The sequence below is a fragment of the Pan paniscus genome, chromosome 14, assembly GCF_029289425.2.
Source record: "Pan paniscus chromosome 14, NHGRI_mPanPan1-v2.0_pri, whole genome shotgun sequence".
NCBI classification, from domain to species: Eukaryota; Metazoa; Chordata; class Mammalia; order Primates; family Hominidae; genus Pan; species Pan paniscus.
The window spans coordinates 41,390,594-41,416,616 of record NC_073263.2 but is presented as its reverse complement, the minus strand read 5'-3'; the positions used below and the strand labels follow the sequence as shown (position 1 = coordinate 41,416,616).

The 26,023-nt window shown below is 36.4% G+C and overlaps 1 protein-coding gene and 1 non-coding gene across 2 annotated transcripts in view; one reads left to right on the top strand and one right to left on the bottom strand.

Annotated features, from left to right (window-relative positions):
• The window catches only part of VWA8 (von Willebrand factor A domain containing 8), a 393,066-nt gene that overhangs the window by 41,584 nt on the left and 325,459 nt on the right, over positions 1–26,023 (top strand). The window contains exons 3-4 of the mRNA XM_003806896.6: positions 7,921–8,051; positions 12,388–12,498. Of these exons, the coding sequence (XP_003806944.2) occupies positions 7,921–8,051; positions 12,388–12,498 (242 nt within the window). The remainder of the gene's footprint in view (positions 1–7,920; positions 8,052–12,387; positions 12,499–26,023) is intronic.
• On the bottom strand, positions 14,860–14,963 carry LOC112436961 (U6 spliceosomal RNA). Its single transcript, XR_003025624.1, has one exon. It is a non-coding gene; the product is annotated as a U6 spliceosomal RNA (small nuclear RNA).

Genomic DNA, 26,023 nt, shown 5'->3' with positions numbered 1-26,023 from the left:
GAACCCAGAAATGGCAAGGCACAGATACGGCCCAGGGGACAGGGAGCAGTACAGCCTCAGTCTACTGCCTCGGGAGGTGGGGCTCCTCAGCAGCTCAGATTCTGAGTTCCTAGTCCTGTTCTAGGGAGGAAAGGCCCTTTGGCCATTTGACCTGTAGGGCAGAGGCACAGCTCATCCAAGGCTTTGATTCCCTGGAAGTAAGATGCCGTATCAGCTTGGCCCTAAAATATACAGCTACATGGGTTGGAGGAGGTGCTAGGTCCCTGAGAGGCAGGGTACAGTGTCGGCTATGGCACTGGGTAGGACATCTTCTCTGGTGTGCTGGAGGGTTGGGGCATCCAGGAGGATAGGATGTTGCATGGTTGTGGTGTCTGGGGGTAGTTTGATGCTGTGGGTCCCCAGTGAGAGCATCACTTCAGCTCAGGCCTTGAAGGGCAGGGTACACCAATGTCTGGGATGCAGGGGATGGAGCAGCTTCAGGGTAACTTGGAGCATAGCAGTAGCTAAATTCAGGGATTGGGGGCTACCAGGTAGCTGTGCTGCAGTGATGGCAAAGCCTCCAGGATGGAGGGGTGCAATGACTACCCATCCCTGGAACAGGATGCACTGGAGCAGTGGCTCTGGTTACAACACAGTAGCAGCTCAGGCAGGGGACTGGGGTAAGGCACAGTGTCGGTTTGTTCTCTGGGAGTAGCACAGAATGTGTACTCTGGGGAGCTCCCTCAGCTGGGCTCAGAGCCTGTGAGGACTGCAGGAATCTCTGGTAGCAAAGACTGCAGGTATCCATAGTAGTGATGCGAGCTGGTAGTGTCCTTCTGCTTACCTTTTTCCTGCAGAGAGAAATACCTCCTGGGTCCAAGCTGATCCCCAAACAGGGGCTGAGATCATCCTTGGCAGAGGCAAAGTTTCCTTTCCTTCTCTATGTGGCCATCCTGGGTTTCTGTGCTCTACAGGATTTCTCCTACTGCTTTGCAGTTCTCCAGGGCTCTCCTTTATTTATTTTGGTGGAAATGTCGTTTTTTCATTTGTTTGGCTTGGTTTTTTTATGGGGGAGGAGTGCTAGGAACTTCAAGTCAGCCATCTTACTGATACCACTTAGCAATGATCCCATGTGCTATGTAGAATTATGCTGTTTAGTCTCTAAATATTTGGAGATTTTCCAAAGATCTTTTTATTACTAATTTCTAATTTAATTTAATTTTGGTCAGAGAACACACTTTGTATGGCTTGAATCTTTGTGAAACGTATCTAATGTTTTAAAAAATGACTATGTATATGTGTATCATTTAAGAAAATAATAGTATGTACTGTATATACTATTTTGTATATACAGAATGTTTTCTTACCTTTTTTTATTTGCAGACCATACTTTTGTATGTACAGACCATTTTCATAAAGCAACATATTGTGGACATTTCCTTATGTAAAATATTTTCTAAAGCATGACTTTAAAAAAATATCTTTTTTGCAGAACTAATATATTTTTGTGGTTCAGAAATCAAAACAATATAAAAAGATATACATTGAGAAATTATATATTCACCCCTATTCTCATTCATGTTAATTCTCACAGTATTAGTTTCAGGGGAATCTGTCTTGCATTTTTCTATACAAACACAAGCAAATATACATGTATACTCTTATTTTTGTACCCTTACACAAAAAGTGAACAACATGACACTTAGTCATTGAATTTGGATATGTATAATTATTTCATACATATTGATGAATTTTTCCAATTTTAAGAAAAGCTGAATATCTTCTCTGTGCTGAGCACTGTGCTGGCCAGTGCTGTAGATTTAGTTTTGATAACAGCTATATTGGATCATAGAAACATCAGCCCACTTTATAAATGATTGGCTTTATATAAGCTACATAAGCTGGTGTTTTATATATGTATTATTTCTTTTGATGTCTTCAAAGAACCTTATTTTATTCATCTTTGTATTCTTGGTGCTGAGCATATAGTAGGTCCTTAATAAATATAGCTGTGTGAATAAATTAATTTTTTAGTTCAGTTAGTTCGTGTTGTAAATAATGAGGACTTTGGTGCTAAATATTTTCACCCTTCATGTCCATTATATCTAACTACAGAATGTTACATGGTAAATAGGGGAAAGTTTAGCAGATGAGCACGTAGTTGCAGTGAGGAGGTTAGTCATGCTTCTTTTGAAATCTTGTGTTGTGATGTGGTAGAAAAATCAAATTCAGGGGCGTGTTATGGGCCTAGATGTAGATTCTTTCTGAGCTATTTTGTGGGGTGATGAAATGGTAATGAAATGTCAAGTGAAAGTACTCTAACATAGGCTTTACCAGTGAGGATGTAGTAAGTACTGGGTTCCTTTGTCCCTTATTCTTCAGATTTGCCTCTAGGCCCAGCAGGTAATTTGAGTATAAACTCAGGAGCCTATTCATATCCACCAAATCCACACTATACAGCCTGGTGTCCAGGGTACACAGCAGAGATAGGAGTTTGCAGGTGAGGATGAGACTTGAATAATTCTCCTGTACCTGGTTCTCATTGGCTGAGGGACTGGGCATGGTGCTTTACCTATAATCCTCACAAACCATACTCAATAAGTATTATTATCTTTATTTTGAAAATAAGGAAACTACAAATCTGCATGTTCTGCACATGTATCTCAGAACTTAAAGTATAATTTAAAAAATTTAAAAAAGCAAATAAGGAAACAGACCTGAAAGAGTCAAAATGCTTGTCTAAGGACATGGATAAAAGACAGGATGAAAAATCGCAATAGATCTGTCTGGCTTCAAAGACTTTTTTTTTTCCTCCATTATATTATGCTGCTTTTTGGGATACTAAGAAAACATCAACAGTTTTGAAGGATTTATTATAATAGAATCTGACCTATGCTTAATTTTCTAGAATTTTAATTTTAACTTTTATATGTATGAAAATTTGAGTTCATGAAGGGAGAAAATTATAATTTAGGTACTATGATAAAATTACTTTAAAGCCTTTGAATATGGCTGGGCAAAAAATAGTACATATTTTTTGAAAACAAATGTTGGTTAGGAATTGAATCAGGGATTTAGGCCAATATGAACTACATGTTTTTATCTTTACATGGAAAAGGAATCTTAGAATATAGGATCAAGCTCTTTGGGATTATTTTGACATCGGTTTATTATTATGTGGACTCCTGGAAGGTAGCATTTTGTGCCTGAAAACATTGAAGTTGGGGATTTCTCTCGTGTACTGTGCTATGTTTATATTAGGTTATGCATGGCAGTTTGGCACTTTGTTTTGCAGATGTTCGTAATGTACAGTCTTGAATCTTGTTTCTATTTCTGGCATGCTTTTAAGTATGACTCATGTTTTCTTGAGGCCATTCTAAAAATACAGCTAGTTTCAAGCATTAATGTAAAATATACCACAGATACCACATAGCACTGCATGATGCTTTCTTTCAGTAGTTTAGTGCAATTTCCTGACAAATTAAATATAGACATGCTTTTTGGTAAAATACGCTATACTAAAACATGAATAAGTGAAAGTTGGATTTTCTTTGAGAAGTAGATCCTCTGATAACATAATATTCATTACAAAATAACTTTGAAATTTTAATAAAAGGAATAAAACATACCATTGATACCACCAAAAAGAAGTAGAACTAATGGCTGGAACAGCAAGTCTGCTAAATTTGATGTAACCCTGAGAGGTCCACACTTGTAGGGAGAGTCTTGCACCTGAAGCTGGACACCTGTTGAAAAGCTTTTGGAGGGGCTGTAGAACATAATGACTGAAATACAAGTTTTGGACTTAAACAACTTAGGTATAAATCTTGGTTTATGGACTTACCAGCTATAGACAAATGATACTACATTTCCAATTTTGATTTTCTTATTGTAAAATTGGAGTAATGAGTATTTAACAAACACAGCATTTACTATTATTAGACACTGTTCTAAGTGCTTAATATAATCCTCATAACAACTTTATAAGTAAGTACAATTATATCTATTATACAGATGAGGAAACTGAGCAGAGAGGTTAAATAACTTGATTAAGGTTACATAGCTAGTAAATAGTAGAGTTGGAATTTGAACCCAGCCAATCTGTCTTGAATCTGTGTCCTTATACAATAGGTCCGCTGCTTTCTAGAATTGTTATGAGATCCTATGTGAAAAATCGTTTGTATGTTTACCTGGTACCTGATAGGAATGCAATAAATTATAGCCATTATTAGTATTGTTATTGGGGGAGAATAAAAGCAGGGAAAATGTATGTTCTTTTTGAAGGTATGCCATAGACTACAAGGCCAGCCATGGGATTCAGAAGTAGCTTATATGTATTAAGAAACTTATGTAAAATTGGAATATGATGATGAGAGCCTTAGATATCCTGACAACTCCTACAGGCTTACTCTAAAGGTAGAACTTATTCTCTACTGATTTCCTCCCTAAAAGTTTTATCTTTCAGAAGGTAAAGGAAACAGAGAGAAACTCTTTCTCTGGGCTTAATTGTGACAAACTCATTAGTGGTGTGCAGGCAACAGAGGCCTTGAGAAAAAATAATGACTACACAATATTTCTCAACTATGGTGCCATTGACATACTGGGCAGGATGAGACCATCTTGGTCATTGCATTTACCATCACAAAATATCAGTGGTGTACCAAATTATTTCTAATTTCCCAAAGCTTTACAACAACCCAAAGTACTCCCAGACATTTTCCAAATGCCTCCTGGCAGGCCTAGAATGGTAGCAGTATGGTCACCAGTTGAGAACCACTGCTGAGTGCTAAGAATAAAGGAAGGACTGAGACTAGTCAGATGTGCCTTAAGGCAGTGTTTCTCAGTACATGTGCATCATGCTGAAGTGGAAGACACTCCCAGGAGCATAAACAGGATTATACATAATTCCCAGGGCTCTAGCTTTAAATAACTCCATGCTTTTCTCTTCTACTTAAGAAAGTACACTGGTGTACAAATGGCTCTATTATGGCTATAACCTCAATTCTGCTCCAGTTTGCTTCAAAAAATGAAAAGATAAGTTATTCCTAAACATCAGCACTTTATTATACAGATAATTTATGAGGGGCAGGCCTCACATTTGATTAGGAACTGCTACCTTAGATTTTAAAAAATCTTGAAAATGATTATGGTTCCAAGGTCAAAACATTCAAAACAAACTGGAAGTATAGAACTAAATTGAGACTCCATAATTATAAACAGTTACCAATAGTCATAAATAATAAAAGGTGGGAGGAAGTTAAAGAAACCAACTTGGCTTGAACTTCTAGAACTTTACAAATTTTGGATTTTAAATTATCAAGTCCAGATAATGGAAGGTCAGGCACATTGCCAAAGTTGAATACAAAGTGACACAAAACTGTGAGAGTACTATAGAGAATGCCTGTGGCCAAATTAAGCTGAGATTTATGAAAATGTAAAGAAAAAACCCAAAGTGTTTTTAAGTTTTTAATTATATGTTTGATATCAGAGTAGGAAGAGGTAATAGATTTACAGCATAGAGAACATTGTGTAGTTTTACTAATAAAGAAGTTAAGGTGTCTTAACTCTTATTTTGTTTCATCCTTAAACAGCAAGGAGGCTGACTTGTCTTGAAGCAAGAAAGAATAGACTGTATATTATAAAGATTGATTTAAGCTTCAAGTAGAAAAGAAAATAGGTAAAAGGGCATGTGATAGTTATAAATAAGATTAACTCTCTAGACTCAGGCCAGTTGCATGCTAGCATCATGAAACTACCTAATAGATTGCTAAAAAGTATAGGTTCTTAGAGCAGTATTTTTCAATCTATTTTTCTTTATTACTCTCCTGCGGATATTTTCTCCCTGTAATTATTCCTTCCTAACCCCAAGAAACTTGAATACCATAGATATGTTATATATCTGCTTATGTACTGTGTCCTTTTAGAGATGGAGTCTCACTTTGTCACCCAGGCTGGAGTGCAGTGGCGTGATCTTAGCTCACTGCAACCTCTGCCTCCCCTGTTCAAGTGATTCTTCAGCCTCAGCCTCCTGAGTAGCTGGGACTACAGGCTTCGCCATGTGGGCCAGGCTGGTCTTGAACTCCTGACCTCAGGTGATCCACCTGCCTCGGCCTCCCAAAGTGCTGGGATTACAGGCGTGAGCCACCATGCCTGGCCAAGGACCACAAACTATTGTAAGATCTAAACATTTTTTTCAAGTCCCCCTTCCAGGAACCAACTTTTATCCCGCTAGGGATGCATGTCTTAGGGATTTTATCCTGCTAGGGATGAATGTCTTAGAGGATTTGTAAAAACAAGAGAGAAACCAAACAGTTCTACTTGAAGTAATGAGTCTCAGACATATGGGCATTTGTTTTGGGGAGATTATAATATGCTTTAGTGTGACTCCAGTGACATGATAAACCAAACAATTTACCCAAAACCTTGTCCTTGATCTTCCTATCAGAATAATGAAAATCAGAAAATTATCTTTTCCAAAGATTAAATGTTTGCTTTCTTTGGGGCAGGGGAGTACAGGAGAGACTATCCTAACAATATTGTGCTGTCAGAGGAGGAGAAGCACTAGAAGCACTAGATATTTAGTCCTAGGCTTTCTTAGTTGGATCTTTGAACTAATCCGTGACCTCAGTGGGGTGATTAAACAAAGTTTAGCACGTATGGAATATTTGCTACATACAAAAGACATTATGTAATACAGATGTCTGTGTCTGTCTGTATAAAATGCAACATAATAAACACTGTAACCCACATCTAATATAAAAACTAGAATATTACCAATATCCTTGAAGCTATACATAAGAATCTCTTTGATTCCATGGCCACTCCTTACCCCCAGGTATCCAGTTATCATCAACTTACAATTCCCTTGCTGTTTTGCTTTTTCAAGTACTGTTTTATCACATATATATCTATTTCTAAAGAATTCATTTGCTAGTTTACTGAGATTTATTAAAATGGTATTATACATGATTTATTCTTATTTTTTTTCACTCAATATTATACCTTTAAGGGTTAAGCATATCATTGGAAGTGGGGGTCTTTTATTCTGTTTTTGTTGCTGTATAATATTTCATTCTGTGTATTTATTCATTGTTCTGTCTCCAGTTTTATTTTGGACAATTCTGCTCTGAGTATTATACGTGTCTCTTGATGTACAAGGTTATGAGTTTTTCTTTTATACCCAGGAATGGACTCACTAGGTGATTTACATATGAGCAAAAACAAACTAATTGTATTAATTTAAACATTTTAGAAAATGCTGAGTTAGAAGATGAGCACATTGATGGGGTGATTTAATAGTAGACCTGGAAGGGCGTTGCATGGGGTGGTCTTCTATTCACAAAAGAATTTGGTATAGAAGAATAGACTTAAATAGTTAATTCTAAAGAAGTAGTTTTAAGTCTACATCAAATTTTCTAACCATGATCTTACAACCCATTACCAACTTAAGTTGTAGTATGCTTTTCTCAGATTTTTTAAGACTATGATAATCATTAACTATCTGGGATGATTTGATCATATCTCTCTTTTAGAACAAAAACATTGGACTATAAAATTGTGATTAATCCAATCAGTTCCTCAAATCATCCTTGAAAATCACTTTTATTTCTTTAGGAACAGTTATAGGTTATTATTCAAATGTTATGGAAAGCTTTCAAGTAAGGAATATGTAATTCTTTGTGATATTATAAACTTAATCTTGTTTTAGCATCGACAATAATGGTTTTATTGTAAAACTATGTGAAAATTCACCAGGTGTCTACATGTTTGTCCAGATAAACATATGCATATGTTTATATATATTTATATACGTATGTTTATAAATACACAGATAAACACATATTTTATATACATTATATATATATATGTCCACATTACTTGGAGATTTATATTATAAGTAATACTTAAATTTGCACTTCATTTTCTCTTTTTTCTTTATAGTTTCGGACTCTCTGGCTCAATCTGTAGTTCAGCATCTAAGATGGATAATGCAGAAGGATCTTTTGGGGCAAGATGTTTTTCTGATAGGACCTCCTGGGCCTCTTCGACGCTCTATTGCTATGCAGTACTTGGTGAGCAGTTAATTCTTGTCAGTTTCTAAGGGTCTTAACTTTGTAAGCTATGAAATAAAATAAGATTAAGAATTTATAAAAAATATCAGAATTAGTCATTATTTGAAACAAATGACATCAAAGGGTGATTTGTTTATAAAGTGTTTGGCATAAGTTATTTGGGAGTCAAATGTATAGCTTTAGCAAATTTTCATAGCTTTAGCAAATTTTTACTGTAACTAGAAAGTCCCCCACTTCCAGTAGAAAAGAGATATAAATTCAGGCAATGAGTAGCAGATAGAATCAGCAAGTCTGAAATTACAAAGCAAAACTTGGTATTATACTGCTTAGTGAACATTCCCTTATCTCAGGCTCACATTTTAAAAAGCCAAACAATTCCCTTGACTTTTGGAAGTTATGCAGTCTTTAAAGGAAGCCTAAGGTCTGTAGAGTATCTCTTCTGTGTTATATATCTCCTTGTTTTTTCTTTAAATAGATGAGAAAACAAGTTCACAGAGGTTAAATAACTCACTCAGGCTTTATCCAGCTGGTAAATAATAGAGCTAGAGTTGAAATCCCATGTTTCCCCTTTCTGACATGTTGTCCTCTTAAACATTTGCAGTTCTTTGAGAACTGTTGTTAAGTGAACTGAAGCTCAAATCTCAACCCAAATAAGAAAATTTACAAGTCTTGACCAGGCACAGTGGCTCACACCTGTAATCCCAGCCCTTTGGGAGGCTGAGGTGGGTGGATCACCTGAGGTCAGGAGTTCGAGACCAGCCTGGCCAACATGGTGAAACCTCGGCTCTACTAAAAATACAAAAATTAGCAGGGTATGGTGCTAGGCGCCTGTGATCCCAGCTACTCAGGAGGCTGAGGCAGGAGAATTGCTTGAAGTTGGGAGGTGGAAGTTGCAGTGAGCCAAGATCGTGCCACTGCACTCCAGCCTGGGTGGCAAAGTGAGACTCTGTCTCAAAAAAAAAAAAAAAAAAAAAAAGATAATGTACAAATGTTTTCCACTATTTTGTCAGTATTGGTAGGCATTACCCTAATGATTAATGAAAGAATGCCACCAGATGAAGCTGTGTTCTGAAGACATTTTTTAGGATGAAGAGAAAAACCTTATTTAAAGATTCCTTGTATTATTTGCTATGAAATGATTGATTTCAATGCTATTGAAATCTACCTTGTACACTCTTTTATTTCAGTGGCGAATCTTCTTTGGTACTTCAAAAAGCATGTGGGGCAGAAATAATAAATACACGAATAAATCAGAGCCTAACTCGCACTAGCTCATTTATCTTTTATTTATCCCTAGAACTAGTTTGTGAGGTAAAACGTGCCACTGTAGAGCCATCCTCACTTTATTAATATGTAAGGTAAAAGTGTCTTATCTAAGAATGCGGAGTCAGCTACTGAGAATTACAGATCTAGAGCCATTTTTGTTGTTGGTTTTTTTTTGTTTTTTTTGAGATGGAGTCCCACTTTGTCGCCCAGGCTGGAGTGCAGTGGCTTGATCTTGGCTCACTGCAACCTTTGCCTCCTGGGTTCAAGTGATTCTCCTGCCTCAGCTTCTCATTAGCTGGGACTACTGACGCGTGCCACCACACCCGGCTAATTTTTCATGTTTTTAGTAGAAATGGGTTTCACCATATTGGGCAGGCTGGTCTCCAACTCCTGACCTTGTGATCCATCTGCCTCGGCCTCCCAGAGTGCTGGGATTACAGCCACCGTGCCCGGCCAAGCCTTTTTAATTTTAAGATGTGCACTTGCTACCTTGCTTATTTCAAAGACCACAATATCTCACTGAGATTTTGTTTTTGGCAAGGCTTTGAAGCTTATTGAGAATGTGAAATGAGAAGGGCTAAGAGATTATGAGAAGCCTCGTTGGTTCAAAAATGCAACATAGGTTTGTAAGTGTGAAACCTGTATCTTTAAAAAAGAAACCAACAACACCCCCAACTTTAAATTGTGGAATGGAGGTGAGGCAACCATAGGCTGTGGATACACATAAGAAAACTTAATACTAGCTTAAGCCTCCTTGCAGTGAGTACTATTGCCCCTAAGAATAACAGCCTATGTATAGTGATAGCCAGAGTGGATGAGATCTTTAAAGGCAGAAAATCTGGGGCAAGCATGGTAAACCATGAGAAAATAAATAGGAATAATTTCATAGTTGTGTTTATTTTATACTTATATAAAAGGACTTTTGTAGTTTGTTCAAAAAAATCATACCACTGCTGCCTCCTCCATCTGCTGCTCCTGGGGCTGTTTGTGAATGTACTCATGCCTCTTTCGTGAATCAGCACCTGGGGAGACTTTGGTGCTTGTCATGGCCAATGAAGAGCAAAGGAAGCTGAGGATAATGATCATGTAGCAGTTCAGGGTGTAACTCTGTGCAGTTTAACAATAAGAGGCATATATAACTTTGTCAACTAATGGAAGCCTATTGTAATGACAGGGTTTTTCATTGAGGGAGATCACTTCCAGCCAGTCAATGAAGCAGACATGAAGATACTAGTGATGTGTTCCAGAAGCAAGAAGTAAATACCTGCCAACAAGAGAAATTGCTACTTTACTCCAAAATTGTGCTCTCTCAGCCAATTCATTTGTTTTTAGGGAAACATCCTTAGGTATCACCACATCTTTGCCACTAGTCTGTGTTTTCTCTATTTAAAAATGTTTCCTCCTTTTAGACTGGGTGCGGTGGCTCATGCCTATGATCCCAACACTTTGGGAGGCCCAGGTGGGCAGATCACTTGAGGTCAGGAGTTCGAGATCAGTCTGGCCGACATGGTGAAATCCCGTCTGTACTAAAAAATACAAAAATTAGCCAGGCATGGTGGCATATGCCTGTAGTCCCAGCCACAGCCACTCTGGAGGCTGAGGCACAAGAATTGCTTGAACCTGGGAAGCAGAGGTTGCAGTGAGCTGAGATCGCACCACTGTACAACAGCCTGGGTGACAGAGTGAGACTATCTCAAAAAAAAAAAAATTTTTTTTTCCTCCTTTACATACATAAAGTTATGTAACATGGGGACAAGCATATTAAAGGAGACCTAAATTACAACAATAATATGTTTTTATCAGTAGCATATGGAGATAGGATGGAGAAAAAATCCCCTTGTATGGCAGTATCCCTTTTTGCCATTAATGGCATGTTCATTCCCATTTTCCATTATACTTAAGTAACTCAGTTTGTTCCTCATGTTTAGTAAAAACTTATTGTGTGCCTTATTTGATTGGAGAATGTCATTGTTTTTACTTCAACATTGTAAAACCAAAGATAATGTTAAAAACTTTTTGTACATGATTATAGGGCAAAAGACTTTTAAGGATGGATAAATTATCTTGAAACAGGTGAATTCTGCATCGTTTCCTCTTCAAATCTCATGATTTTTTTGATTATTTTTTTCTCCTCTTTCTGTTCCTTCTACTCCTCCTCCTTCCTTTTCCTCCTCCTTTTTCATCACCTCCTTCCTCTCCTTTTTAAAATCCTCCTTTTACTTCTCCTACAACTATGCATGTGTATTTATCTTCTGTTTACCTGATTATTGGGTTTGTTTGTTTTTTTTTTCCCTTGAGATGGAGTCTTGCTTTGTTGCCCAGGCTGGAGTGCAATGGTGTGATCTTGGCTTACTGCAACCTCAACCTCCACCTCCTGGGTTCAAGCAGTTCTCCTGCCTCAGCCTCCCGAGTAGCAGGGACTACAGGCATGCACCACCATACCTGGCTAATTTTTGTATTTTTAGTAGAGACAGGGTTTCACCACATTGGCCAGGCTGGTCTCGAACTTCTGACCTCAAGTGATCTGCCCACTTCGGCCTCCCAAAGTGCTGGGATTACAGGTGTGAGCCACAGCGCCCAGCTGATTATTGGGATTTTTACCTTGTTTTCACATTTGGTAAAGTACCTAACATACTGTATACACTTGGCAAACATTGATCCATGGAATAAATTAATCTAAATCACCCCTTTATAAAAGATGAACATTACTTACAGAAATGGCTATAGTTTGTGGGCAAACCAAATAGTAATACTGTCAAATTATTGCTCATTATATTTGGAAATAATTCTACAGGAAAAATTAAGGTTTGTAAAATTGGATTTTGATTATTATTGCTTAAGTAGTAGGATTGAGTGCCATAGAAGAAGAGCTCTGAGGAGATATATAGATATTTTGATTAAAGTTCAATTTATTTCTTTTTTCTCTAACTTAGATTCAACAAGTTTCAACCCAAAATTAGGTTTAACAATGCACTTCTCATGGGCAATGGCATTGTCAGATAACTAGTTCCAAATCATATGCTGGAAATTTGATTTTATTTTTGGAATAATTTCATTCTCTTCTCTACAGGAGCTGACCAAACGGGAGGTCGAATACATTGCCCTGTCAAGGGACACCACTGAAACTGATCTCAAACAGCGACGAGAGATCCGTGCAGGCACAGCCTTTTACATTGATCAGGCAAGTTCTATCACACTCTAGCCCATGACTGTGTACTCCAGGTCTATACAAGATTGATTTTTAAAGTAGAAAGAGAGTAGCTCATATAACAGTAAAAGGTACTTGTGTTGTGCTCTCTCTAGACAGATTTAATTTAGATTTTTAGTTTCACTGTTCTTGGAAATGTCTTCTTGGTTTTGTACTAAATGAGAAATCCTAGATGAAATTAATGGTTCTAAAACGTTAAAGATCAATGTGCTGATTTCATAATTTTAAATTGTTTCCTACTACTTGCCTATAGAAATTTGATTTATTAAAAAATGAATTAAGGAGATTTGATATAGGAGATTCTCTAGCATATTTATTAAAGTATTTTCAATCGATAGGTCACTTGGGTAAAGGGGTATTAAAGGTAGTAAGAGTATACACTTCCAGAAACTATAGCTTTTTCTCTGGTGGGAGAGTATCTTAGGTACAGATTACCAACTAACATAATGTTTTATGAACATTATAATGAAACTTGTTTTACACTTCTTCAAATACATTGTTTAAAATATTGTTCTTAGGAGTATTTAATAGAAAAAGGATAGAGCCTATAAATAAGCAATTCATAGAGAAAATATTTCAAATATTCAATAATTTCATGAAAAGATGCTTGACTTTCTTATTTACAAAAATAAAAATTAAAAGACTGTCAGCTGCTATTTTTCTTTTACCTCTCAGATTGGCAAAGATTAAAGAATTTGCTAATGTCCAGTATTAATGAGGAAGAAGAGATGAGAAAACAGCATTGCTGTTGATGGCAGCAGAAATTAATGCAATTTAAAAAGAAAGTTTGGCAATATTTATCAAAAGAAAAGAAATTACACATGCATTTGGACTCAACAGTTATGTTTCTAGAAATTTTAGTCAAGTGTATTCACATAAAACGTGAAAAATTATATGTACAAGGATGTTTAATGTAACATTGTTTGAAATTGTATAAAACTGTGAATGAACAGAGTGATGTATACTTAAAGAGACTAATGAAATAATGGTAAGTAGAATACTCTTTAGTTATTAAAAAGAATGAGATGAATGTGTATGTACTGATAGGAAAGATGTGCAGGATAAATTAAGTGAAAAAAATAAATTTATAAGACAATATGTATACTGTGATCCCATTTGTGGTAAAAAGAAGACAAGAAATGCATATATGTTTGTTTACACATTGAAAACTTCCAGAAGGATGCACAAGGAGCAGTTAACAGAGTGTACATAAAGTATGTTACAGAAGTGTGAGTTGGAGTCTGGAGTAGGATAAGGAAGAGACTTTCGTAGTTCTTTACATTTGAAACTTTAGCATGGGCACACTGTTACGTTATAATTAAAAGACTGTAATTGTAAAAAATCACTGAGTGGAAAGTTTTTGAGGAATAGGATATTCACATGGCCTCATGTGTTACTTATTAATTACAAAAGAAAAAAATGCACTTAAAATGGAGAGATTTGGCAGACACTACCTTAAATGATGGCTTTCAAAAAAATTTAGCATCATCTAGTGGGAATGTCTGAGAAGTTCAGATTTCCCATAATTAAAAAGTAATCCTTCACAGACAGAGCACATAAACAAATTTTAAAGGAACCCATTTTGTTTACATAATGCCAAAAGTTCACTTCATAGATTACTTCTGATTACAAATGGGAAAAAATAATGTACCTTTACAATGATGAGATCTGGCATTGGCTCCATTAACCAACTCATACAACAGAATTATCATGATGTGAATGCTGATGTGATTCAATGAGGGTTTACCTCTACAGGGTAAGAGCACTCCAACAGGTTTACTAAGAGTACTACAGCATTACCAATGTAGTACTCTTACTAAAAACGTTTAACATTAACAATCAGACTGATCTAGAATGTGTGATAGTCTGTAAGACAACAACTTGGACTCCTAAAAAATGTTCAATGTCCTAAAAGTCAAAACAGGTAAGGAATGGTTCCAGATTAAAAGGTTGGGGAGGGAAGATGATTTAGTTTCTTTATTGCACTGTAGTATAGTTAGCCATTTTTATGTTTGTCTTTTAGATTCAAAGTTCTTACATTAAAATGCAAATTAAAAATTTTAAATAATTTATAGTCAAATTTTAAAACAAAGAATAGAATTATCAGATATAATTCTATAGTATAATTTTACCAGGGAATTTTTAAAGAGCTCTTTGTGCTCATGTACATTACCTATAAATGGTAATAGGTAACAACCATTACTAATAATTTTGTATCTAACTTTCCAGTTTTGTAATGGAAAATTCTCTCTTGTAGCCAAGAGGTTCTTGTATTCATCATTTCAAACGTTTTTAAGACCCCTGCTGTGTTTTCTTTGTGAAGAAGTCCCTTAAAAAAAAATGGAATGCTTTATGAATTTGCATGTCATCCTTGAGGAGGGGTCATGCTAATCTTTGTATCATTCCAATTTTAGTATATGTGCTGCGGAAGCAAGCACTAAGTGCCTTTTGAAATATGAATTTGAATTTATATTTCTATCTTGTTGACTTCGACTCTCAATTTAATGGTATTTATTCCAAACCTAGTGATTCACATAATATCCACATTATAAAAATATATTTTTATTCAAAAGCTTATATTTATTTTTAGAATGAACAACCTGCATTTTTCACATGGTAAGAAAGGTAACAGGAAAGTCCTAATTTCTTTTTCCAGTTGGTTATCTTTTAGAAAGGGTAGATATTAATTCACAGGATCATTTCCACTGAACTTCTTTGCAAGCTGTTTGGAATAGTGGATAGAGTTATTTGATTAAGGGTGTTTAATTTTTTAAATTTCATATTGGGTTAATTTTCTAAAATATATGGTCTGGTAATCCCTAAAATTTTAATACATTTAAAACTTATGTGAAGATTTAGGCTACTAAACAGTAAATCTGGAATATTGCAGTTAATACAAATAATAAAATTTAAAATTCAGGATATTTTTTAAGCATACAGCTTTTGATTGCTTACATTTCTGCTCCCATGATAGTTACACATAAGGGTGCTGTAAACCCCACACCACCCCCAATTGACAAGGTTTTAAAAAAATTGCCTCTTTTCTATACTCAGAGAAGATAAGAGTGAGGGATGGGATTTGAGCTGGAATAGTGAGGAGCTGGGTAAAGGGATTAGAAGCTGAAACAATGGCCTAAGTCGAGGTGAGGAGTCAGGAATATATTTAAATAATGGTGAAAGAACTGGCTTTGCTTGGTAGAGTATGGATTTAAAAATATATTTTTAAAATGAATTTTATAATTTGCAAATAGTAAGGAAGAGAAAATGGATTTTTAAATGTGTTTATTATTTTAAGGAGAGCTTAACACTAGCTTTTTAGAAATTGTTTTAGGAAACTAAATTTATCAATTATCTAAAGATTTATTTGTTGGACCATTATAGTAAATTATTTAGACGAAACTTTCTGAAGTTATACAGTCCTTTGGCCCTTCTAAAAAGAATATTTTTAGATGATATATATTTTAGTTTATAAAGTTTATAAAGTATTTTAAGTGTCTTACCTTGGCAGCATTTTATACTCTTATGTTTTGTTGGTGAATCCTAGTCATTCTGATGAGCGTCTGTTATTTACTGTGCTCTAATCCCACTGATACCTTCGGAGCCCGTGATTGAGGTGCAGGAATGTTAGTCCTTTCTTTATTGCTTCAGATGACGTTTTGAGGTCTTATCTGATTTTCATATTTTTATTTTATCTTATTTCCTTGCAGTTAGTATTCCTTACTGTGCTGTTCATAATCAGATCCTACCAGTTCCTTGCTGCTTAAAGCCATGCAGTAATGTCCCATTACATCCACCGTAAGATCCAAACCCTGTAATATGGCCTACATCACTCTATAGGATCAAATGTTTGTCTACCACCTTTCCTTTTACTCCTTGCCTTACAGGCTGCAGCTGCAGTTGCCTTCCTTTGTACTTGGTGTTTCCTCTGCTTGTTGTGAGTTTCTCTTTGTACTTTATATTCTTGCCTCCTTGTAATTCAGGTTATAAATTTCTTAGCTAAAGTAGCCACTGGCCATGCCTACCCCCTTTCCAAATATACCATGCCGCACCAGGCTGTCATCGTACATGATATTATCTCCAGAGCACTTAGCACTCTCTGAACTTACCTATTTCCCTGCTCCCATGTTTGTTGTCTCTCCTCCCCCGCTAGAATATAACTGTCTATCTTGCTCATCTCAGGCACCTAAAAACTGTCTGGAACATAAGTGACACATATATTGATGGTAGATTTCTTCTTTGGATAATCAACCTTATTACAATTTTAACTAAATTAAGAATAAGTGGGCTCTGGCCTTAATTTATTCATGAAAACACCAGGTGGGGTTTTCTATGGATGTTTGCCTTTTTGACATCTATTTTGAGTCATCACAGTGGATAATTTCCATTTGAATTCTAGATAGATGAATTTGCCAGTTGACTACCAGCTAGACATATATTTGTTACACTGAAAGGCCTTTGCATTTATTTTATTTAAAAATTCCTTTTTATTTATTCAGTGTTCTTAACCATTGAATTTGATGTTTGGGCTGAAGGGACGGGCAGTATTTTTATTCACTGTTAGGTGATCCCTGTAACTTGATGGCCCAATATAGGTGAAAAAGTACCTGTGGCTCTCTGGTGGGTATTGGGAGAAAGGTTGGGATTTTCAGTATCATTCCCATTGTACGCACCTATGACTGGTATCCAGGTTATTACGAATTGACATATCAGCTGGAAACACCCAAATCCTGAGTTGTTGGTGATGGCCATTAAGCTCTTCACTAATTCTCACCTAAAACTAAGGATGATTGGTGATAAAGCAAGAGGTTTAAACTCAACTGCTACCTTTGAAGGCGAGAATTAGGTTAATAATAATATGTAATAGGGAATTTATATTGTTTCCAAAGTAAAGTTTATTTTTTCTGATTATGCAAGTCATAAATGCTCATTTGATATAAATGCATATAATATTTGTATTTATTAACAAATATATATTGAATGATTGATATGTGCAAGGCATTATCCAGATGCAGTGAACAAATAAACCAAAAATCTCTGTTGTTATAGAGTTTATGTTTTAGTTGGGGAAACCAAACAGTAAAGAAGGGTAGCATAATAGAGTAAATACTAAAAAGCATACGAAAGAACTGAAAAATTACCTGCTGTATTCTTCTTCAAGACCAGCAGTATGAATATTTTCTGTATTTCTTTCTGTCTATGTGCATATCTGTTTATAATGTATAATGTATAATTTTTACAAAAATGGTATACCATGTATATAAAGTTTATAGTGTTTTTTAAAAACCTGGCATTTTATCAGGAGCATCTCCTTTTGACATTAGATGTTACTCAAAGATATGATTTTTAGTATCCGTACAATATTTCATCAGATAGGTATGCTGTTATTTATTTAACATTCCTATTTTTCTACCTTTTTATATTATTGGTTATTCAGGTTCTTTCTCACTTTTCACTAGTACAAATAACCACATCATTATTTAAAAATACATCCTAATTTGCACTTGGACAGTCGGGGAAGATCTCTCTCTGTTTACTGTGGCCTCTGTGTTAGAACTCAAGTGTTTGCTCCTTGTTATGTTGCTATCATACTCAGAAGAACTCCTTTCTATTTGCATATATATGTATGCAAATATATATGTGTGTATATATATATATATATATATATATTTTTTTTTTTTTTTTTTGAGATGGAGTCTTGTTCTGTCACCCAGGCTGGAGTGCAGTGGCATGATCTCGGCTCACTGCAACCTCTGCCTCCTGGGTACAAGCAATTCTCGTGCCTCAGCCTCCCGAGTAACTGGGACTACAGGTGCGCACCACCACGTTTGGGTAATTTTTGTATTTTTTCATGGAGACATGGTTTTGCCATGTTGGCCAGGCTGGTTTCGAACTGACCTCAGGTGATCCGCATACCTCGGCCTCCCAACGTGCGTGAGCCACTGCGACTGGCCTACTTGTATAATGTTAACTGTTTGACAGATGCGTGTAATTTGTTTTGAAAGAAAAGAGAGAGATGAAAAGGAAACTTTTATTGGGAGACCTACGTTGTGCTAGGTGCTTCGTATTATTGCATTTAATTCTCAGAACATCCTTAGGAGGAAGATGACTTTTCCATCTTACAGATTAAGTAACAGGGGCTTAGAAGGTGATGGTTGTACAACTGATAAATAGCAGAGGTAAAATTTGAACCAGGCTCTGTCCAATTACAAAGCTCAGGTTCTTTTACCATATTATGCTACTTCTCTAAAAAAGTGATGATGAGCTGAGTGCAGTGGCTCATGCCTGTAATTCCAACCCTTGAGGAGGCCAGGTGGGTGGATCACTTGAGGCCAGGAGTTCAAGGTTACAGTGAGCTATGATTGAGTCATTGCAATCCAGCCTGGGTAACAAAGTGAGACTCTGCTTGTAAAAAAAAAAAAAAAAAAAAAAAAAAGTGATGATCATGATGACAGTGACAATGATGATTGTATTCATAACAGTAACAGCAACTAATTGTTTTTTAAGGTTTACTGTGTGCCCAAAGTTATCTGATTTAATCTGCAACACAGTCTATGAGATAAGCACCAAAATGAGCCTAGTTTTAGAGAGAAATGGAGGCTCAGTGAGTAATCTAAGTCACCTATAATAAGTAAATGGTAGAGCAACCAAAAATCAATCCGATTCTATTCTGATATGTTAAAATGAAGAACTTGAAATGTAATTTAAAAAATTTTTCTTTAGCTTCCTCAGTACTTTTACACTGTAGCTATTTTGAGTAAATTTGAAGCTTTATGGACTCTATTTTTATTAAATAATGACTACATTAATAATAGTTTATATTTTAGTAGGTTCAGTTACTTTAAATTTTTTTTTGCAGTACTGCTTTGACTCTTAAACTGTTACACTGTATAATACCCCTTGAGGATATTCTTATTTTGTAAATGAGGACAAAGACATCCAGATTAATTGTTTGCCTAAGGTCTTATATCAAATCAGAAGCAAATCTAGAACAGGGACTTAGATACTTTTTGATTTTAGGTCACACACCTACTTTTATCTTGAAATCTTTCATGTCCATGTGTTGAGTGGTTAAAGCTGTGATAGGAGATGGCTGGGCCAGAAGGATCCTGCTGCATTTTTTTCTGAATTCTATTTGAGAAAATTAGGTCTCTGGAAGTTCTGTAGCTTGAAGGACAAGAAGAGCTCCTTATAGATGGTCTAATTTCTACTTTGAGGAATGATTACAACTAGTCATTCCACATTAAAAAAATACGTATATTGCTCCTTTTTAAAAAAGATTTCAAAAAAATTATACTACAATTATTTTATGTTACAACCTGTATAGAAAAATCTTCCAACTATCTAGCCTAAATCTCTCATGCTGATAAACTTGTTCTATTCTGTTTTCATAACAAGTGTAGGCATAGATAACTATCATCCTTCCTACAAAAATTCTTCCTAACCTTACATAACAGCATCTTTTAACTGAGTGGTTGCATGTTTATTCCATAAATGCTAATAGCCTGCTGTGAGCCAGTTTTGTACCAGTATGCCGTAAAAGACAGGGTTCTCATCCTTCGTAGAGCTAAGAATCCACTGGGGAGATGAAACGTAGGTATGAAAGAACAAGAATACTTCGAGATTGTACCCCCACACTTACATGCTATGCAAATGAGGCAAAGTGGGTATTGATGTAAGGAGGTTAAGATGCTTGGGCCTCTGTTGGGCAGAAAACTTGTAACATTTACTTTTTTCTGTCCAGTTAAGTCTGAGATATATGGTATGGCACAGTACGTTGTTGCTATATTACTTAATGGACTTGCCATTTGTTCTATTCAGTTGCTTATTTTTAAAATTTATTATTTACAAATGTAGTCATATTTATAAAGTTTGATAGTACTTTTTGATAGTACTGATTAAGTATTTTAATGATTTTATAGGCTATTTTAAGGAAGAACCAGGAAGCAAAGTGATACTGAAATAGTAACTAACTAGTATTAGTTCTGAAAATTGAGCGTTTCAGATTTTGTTTCCAAAGAGCATCTTCTCAAGATTTTCTCCTTTTGGCTAGTATTCTTATTTATATTTTTAAAGTTTAATTTTCATATGTTCTGGGTCTACAACTGTGTAACCAAAGGGCAAATAGGGAGAAAATTTTAAAATCTTGGGCGATTCATTTTTGTCTTTTAATTTGTTTTCTAAAAATTATACCACCCTTACACATTTGCAATCCCCTTATAATATTCTTGCCTCTGGATTCAGTTGCACTATAAAACATCCATTCTTGTTGCCATTTAGATAGTGTGTAAAATTAATAAATAATTTAAATTGAATTAATCTGAAAAAAGGTTGGGAAGATTTTTCATTTATTAATTTTCCTTTTTAGTTGACCATAGTCCATTTTCACAGGATATAGAGTGATACTGAGAGGTGACAGGGTGCTGGCAGTCCTCAGAGCCCTCGCTTGCTCTCGGCACCTCCTCTGCCTGGGTTCCCACTTTGGCGGCACTTGAGGAGCCCTTCAGCCCACCGCTGCACTGTGGGAGCCCCTTTCTGGGCTGGCCAAGGCCAGAGCCGGCTCCCTCAGCTTGCAGGGAGGTGTGGAGGAAGAGGGGCGAGCGGGAACCGGGGCTGCGCGCGGCGCTTGCGGGCCAGCTGGAGTTCCGAGTGGGCGTGGGCTTGGCGGGCCCAGCACTCGGAGCAGCCGGCCGGCCCTGCTGGCCCCGGGCAACGAGGGACTTAGCACCCGGGCCAGCGGCTGCGGAGGGTGTACTGGGTCCCCCAGCAGTGCCAGCCCACCGGCGCTGCGCTCGATTTCTCGCCGGCCTTAGCTGCCTTCCCGCGGGGCAGGCCTCGGGACTGCAGCCCGCCATGCCTGAGCCTTCCCCCGCCTCCGTGGGTTCCTGTGCAGCCCGAGCCTCCCGGACGAATGCCGCCCCCTGCTCCACGGCGCCCAGTCCCATCGACCGCCCAAGGGCTGAGGAGTGCCAGCGCAGGACTGGCAGGCAGCTCCACCTGCAGCCCCGGTGCGGGATCCACTGGGTGAAGCCACCTGGTCTCCTGGGGACGTGGAGAGTCTTTATGTCTAGCTCAGGGATTATAAACACACCAATCAGCACCAGGTGTCTAGCTCAGGGTTTGTGAGTGCACCAATCGACACTCTGTATCTAGCTGCTCTGGTGGGGCCTTGGAGAACCTTTATGTCTAGCTCAGGGATTGTAAATACACCAATCGGCACTCAGTATCTAGCTCAAGGTTTGTAAACACACCAATCAGCACCCTGTGTCTAGCTCAGGGTTTGTGAATGCACCAATCGACACTCTGTATCTAGCTATTCTGGTGGGGCCTTGGAGAACCTTTGTGTCAACACTGTATCTAGCTAATCTGGTGGGGATGTGGAGAACCTTTGTGTCTAGCTCAGGGATTGTAAACGCACCAGTCAGCGCCCTGTCAAAACAGACCACTGGGCTCTACCAATCAGCAGGATGTGGGTGGGGGCCAGCTAAGAGAATAAAAGCAGGCTGCCGGAGCCAGCAGTGGCAACCCGCTCGGGTTCCCTTCCACACTGTGGAAGCTTTGTTTTTTCGCTCTTTGCAATAAATCTTGCTACTGCCCACTATTTGGGTCCACACTGCTTTTATGAGCTGTAACACTCACAGGGAAGGTCTGCAGCTTCACTCCTGAAGCCAGCGAGACCACGAGCCCACCGGGAGGAACAAACAACTCCAGACGCGCAGCCTTAAGAGCTGTAACACTCACCGCGAGGGTCTGCGGCTTCATTCTTGAAGTCAGTGAGACCAAGAACCCACCAATTTCGGACACAATACTTTAATACATGTATTCAGTCCATATATTGCTGGATCAGATGATAGCTCCTCTTTTAAACTTTTGAAGAACCTCCATATTGTTTTTTATAATGGCTGTACTAATTTACATTTCCATCAACAGTGTGTAAGACTTCTCTTTTCTCCACATCCTCATCAACATCCGTTACTTTTTCTCTTTTTCACAGTAGCCATTCTAACTGGGGTGAGAGGTCTCATTGTGGTTTTCATTGCATTTCTCTGGTGATTAGTGATGTTGGGCATTTCCTTACTGGCCATCTGTACGTCTTCTTTTGAGAAATGTCTGTTCAGATCCTTTACCCATTTTTAAATCTTTTTTTTTTGCAATTGATTTGAGTTCCTTGTATGTTCTCAATATTTGTCCTCTTATTCTCTTTCCTTATTCGCTTAGTCCTGGAAAGGGAGTTACAGCTTTTTGAGTAAACAACATATTGTGGACCTTTTCACAGGTAAAGATGGAGATATCATTATTTTTAATATCGGTGTAGAAGTCCATCATATTGAATTACCACAATTTTTTGCCAATCCTCCACAGATTGGCATTTGCGGTTTTTGGGTTCATTTGTAATTATAAAACAGTGTTTTGATGACTGGATAATACACATCATTGTACACTTATCATTTCCTTTAGATAAATTTATTGAAGTAGAATTTCTGGGTTAATAACATAGCCATTTACATTTTTATATATCTTTCTAAGTTACTCTCCATAAGCTTATCATTTTGCACTCCGACCAACCATGAATGAGAGTTCTGGTTTCATCTTAATCTTACTGACACTGGATATTATCATTCTTTTTTAATCCTTGCCAATTTGAAAGTCTAAAAATATCATGTTTTACCTTTAGCTCTCTAATAACCAGTGAAGTTGAATATATATTTTTGTGTTGCTAATTTGCATTTTATAGGGGTATTGTTAATTTTCTTAATAATCTATAAAAATTCAATTTATACTAAAGATATTTATGTGGTCTTTATATGTTACAAACATCTTACAAGTTTTCAGTCTTTTAGTTTGAGATATTTTTTGCTGTATAGACCAATTTGAATGTAGTCATATCTATTAATCTTTTTCTTAATGGTATCTGCCTTTGAGTTATTGGAAAGATTTTTCCCAATTTAAGATTATTTTCAAAAAGTCACATATGATTATCCAGTAATTACATGATTTTACCTTTAGCATTAAATTTTTAAATTCATTTGGATTTCTTTTCCAAATTCCTAATTTCTACTAATTTGAAGTGTACTTTTCTTATATTTTAAAATGTTTAATCATTTTTATTAACTAGTTTCCTTATATAGGAAAGGTAATACATGTAATAATAGCAAAAAAAAATTTTTTCCAACAGTGCAAGAGAGTTATATCAAATCTCTCTAACCTCTTTCATTTACACGAGTTTCTTGTTCATACATTACATTTCTAGAGAGACTAGCATACCTTCTTAAATTCTGTTTTATTGATTTGCCTATCTAGTCATGGTTCTTTGTATTCCTAAATTAAACTCACTCCTAATTGCTCTTCTTTTACAGAATTTTCCTGGCAATTTGTCTAATGGATTATTAAAGGAAAGTTAGAAACATTTAGAAGCCACTGTCAGAAACTGGATCTTTGCCTAATTGGTTTTTTTTACATTAAGATTTTTTGGGAGAAAGAAAGAGCTTTGGTAAATGTTTTTGTAAGAAAAACTAAAAAAAAAAAAAAAAAAAAGAAAATTTTCAAGTAAAACAAATGAAAAGAGGCTTAAACTGAAGTTTGTTATATCTTGAAAACAATTTAGCAAACAGGATGTATCACAGTTCTTAATTAAGTCACATGAGGATAATAGCACAATTAGTGGGTTAGGTTGACTTAAAAGACTAATGAGCCTTTTCTGTTAACTACCTCTCTTTTCAGATATTTTTAGGCAGGTGGTTAGTTTCATTGCTGAGTTGATGATGATTTGAAAAACAATGTTGATTTGGGGAAATGTAATTGTAGTTATCTCTAGAAGACTTTGAGGCAGATTGCACTGCTGTATGACCATGTATGCTCTATGTTGAACGGAGTATTTTGTGTGTGTAGAGATGTTTTGTGTGTGTTTGGTTTCGTTTCTCTGCATAGATAACACAGCAAATTCCTATGCCTAGTAAAACCAGACTCTCTGAGATTACTAATAACCTCTAGATGTGATTATTTAATGACTTTTTTTAGTTCTTACTCTACTCGTTTTCTTTCAATTTAAGGACAGGCTAAAATTTTAGCCATGCAATTTTCAAATTATATAACCTCTCTTCCAGTAAATTGGGTAAAATATTGTGTACCTCAGAGGACTGTCATAGGGTTAAATTAAATAGTATACTTGGAAGCGCCTGATATGTATCAGTTATAAACTTGTAGGCCCTACCATGTTCCCACTCAGTAAACAGACCAAACTATCTCCAACATCTAGTAGCAACTCTTTTAGTTTTATTTGAATAATTATACATCTCTTTTCTGTATTCCTCTACTAGCTCCTCTTCATCATTTAAACATGCTCAAGTTTTTGAATCATTAAAAAAAAAGACTGTTATCTCCCACACTGTCCCCAACCAAGTCCCTGCAGCAGCCATCTCCTTTTTCCTCCTCATGGCCAATTATTTTGCAAAATGTTGCTCAATTTAGATTTGTCTGATGTTTCCTTATGATTTGATTGAAATGATGCATTTTTAGCAAGAATAATATAAAAGTGATGTTGTGCCCATCTCAGGGTATCATATTAGAAGTCTGGTATGTGAGATTGATATAGCTCATTACTGGTCACATTGACTTTGATCACTTGGTTAATTAAGGTGGTATCTGCTAGGTTTCTCCAGTGTTGTATTATTTTTCACTTTGTCATTTTAAAATATTTTGTGAGGAGATATTTGAGTATATACAAATATCCTGTTTCTCATAATATACTTACCCACTAATTTTACCATCCATTTTGGATTCTTGACTGCAGCAGTTACTACTATGGTGTTTGCAAAATTGATGATTTTCTATTTCTATCATTCGTTAGTAGTAGAGATTCTTAAATTGAGGTCTCTGCTCTATACATACTGCATGCATTTGACTATGGAGAAAAGTTGCAGCATTGACCAGATTTTCAAGAGATCATTAAATTGTGTTATCTTTTTTCCATCTATCCCTACTTTTTCAACTTTGTGGTCACAGTACTGCCATTAGAGTAGATGGAAAAAAAACCTTGTGTATTTAGCTTCTGTTTTTGATCTCTCTGCATAGCTTGTTCTGAATTCTTTTGAAGAGAGTCAATGCATAGCAGACCACAGTACACCTGAGGTGAATGAAAGTGGAGCTGCAGTGTTTGTTGTTGTCCTATGTTGTCAAGACTTTGCTTTTTGTGGCCCATAGATGGTGAACCATTACATTTTGATCTGTATATTTCTAGTTTTATCTCAAAGAATGTGGGTTTTCATCCCTATGGAGTTTTTAAAAAGTCAAATGCAATATTTAGTCTGTCGTATAAGAAAGATTGCTAAAAGTTTTAGATTTCTTGAAATAATATTACCCTAGATTATGATAACAATTAATTTCTTTTTTGTTCTGAGCTATGCTTTCTTGAAGTAAATACATTTTTGTGAACAAAAGCTTAATTGAAACCTTAACTGAAATGTGAATTTTTATAAGAAGTAGTTTGTATTCTTGCTCTGTC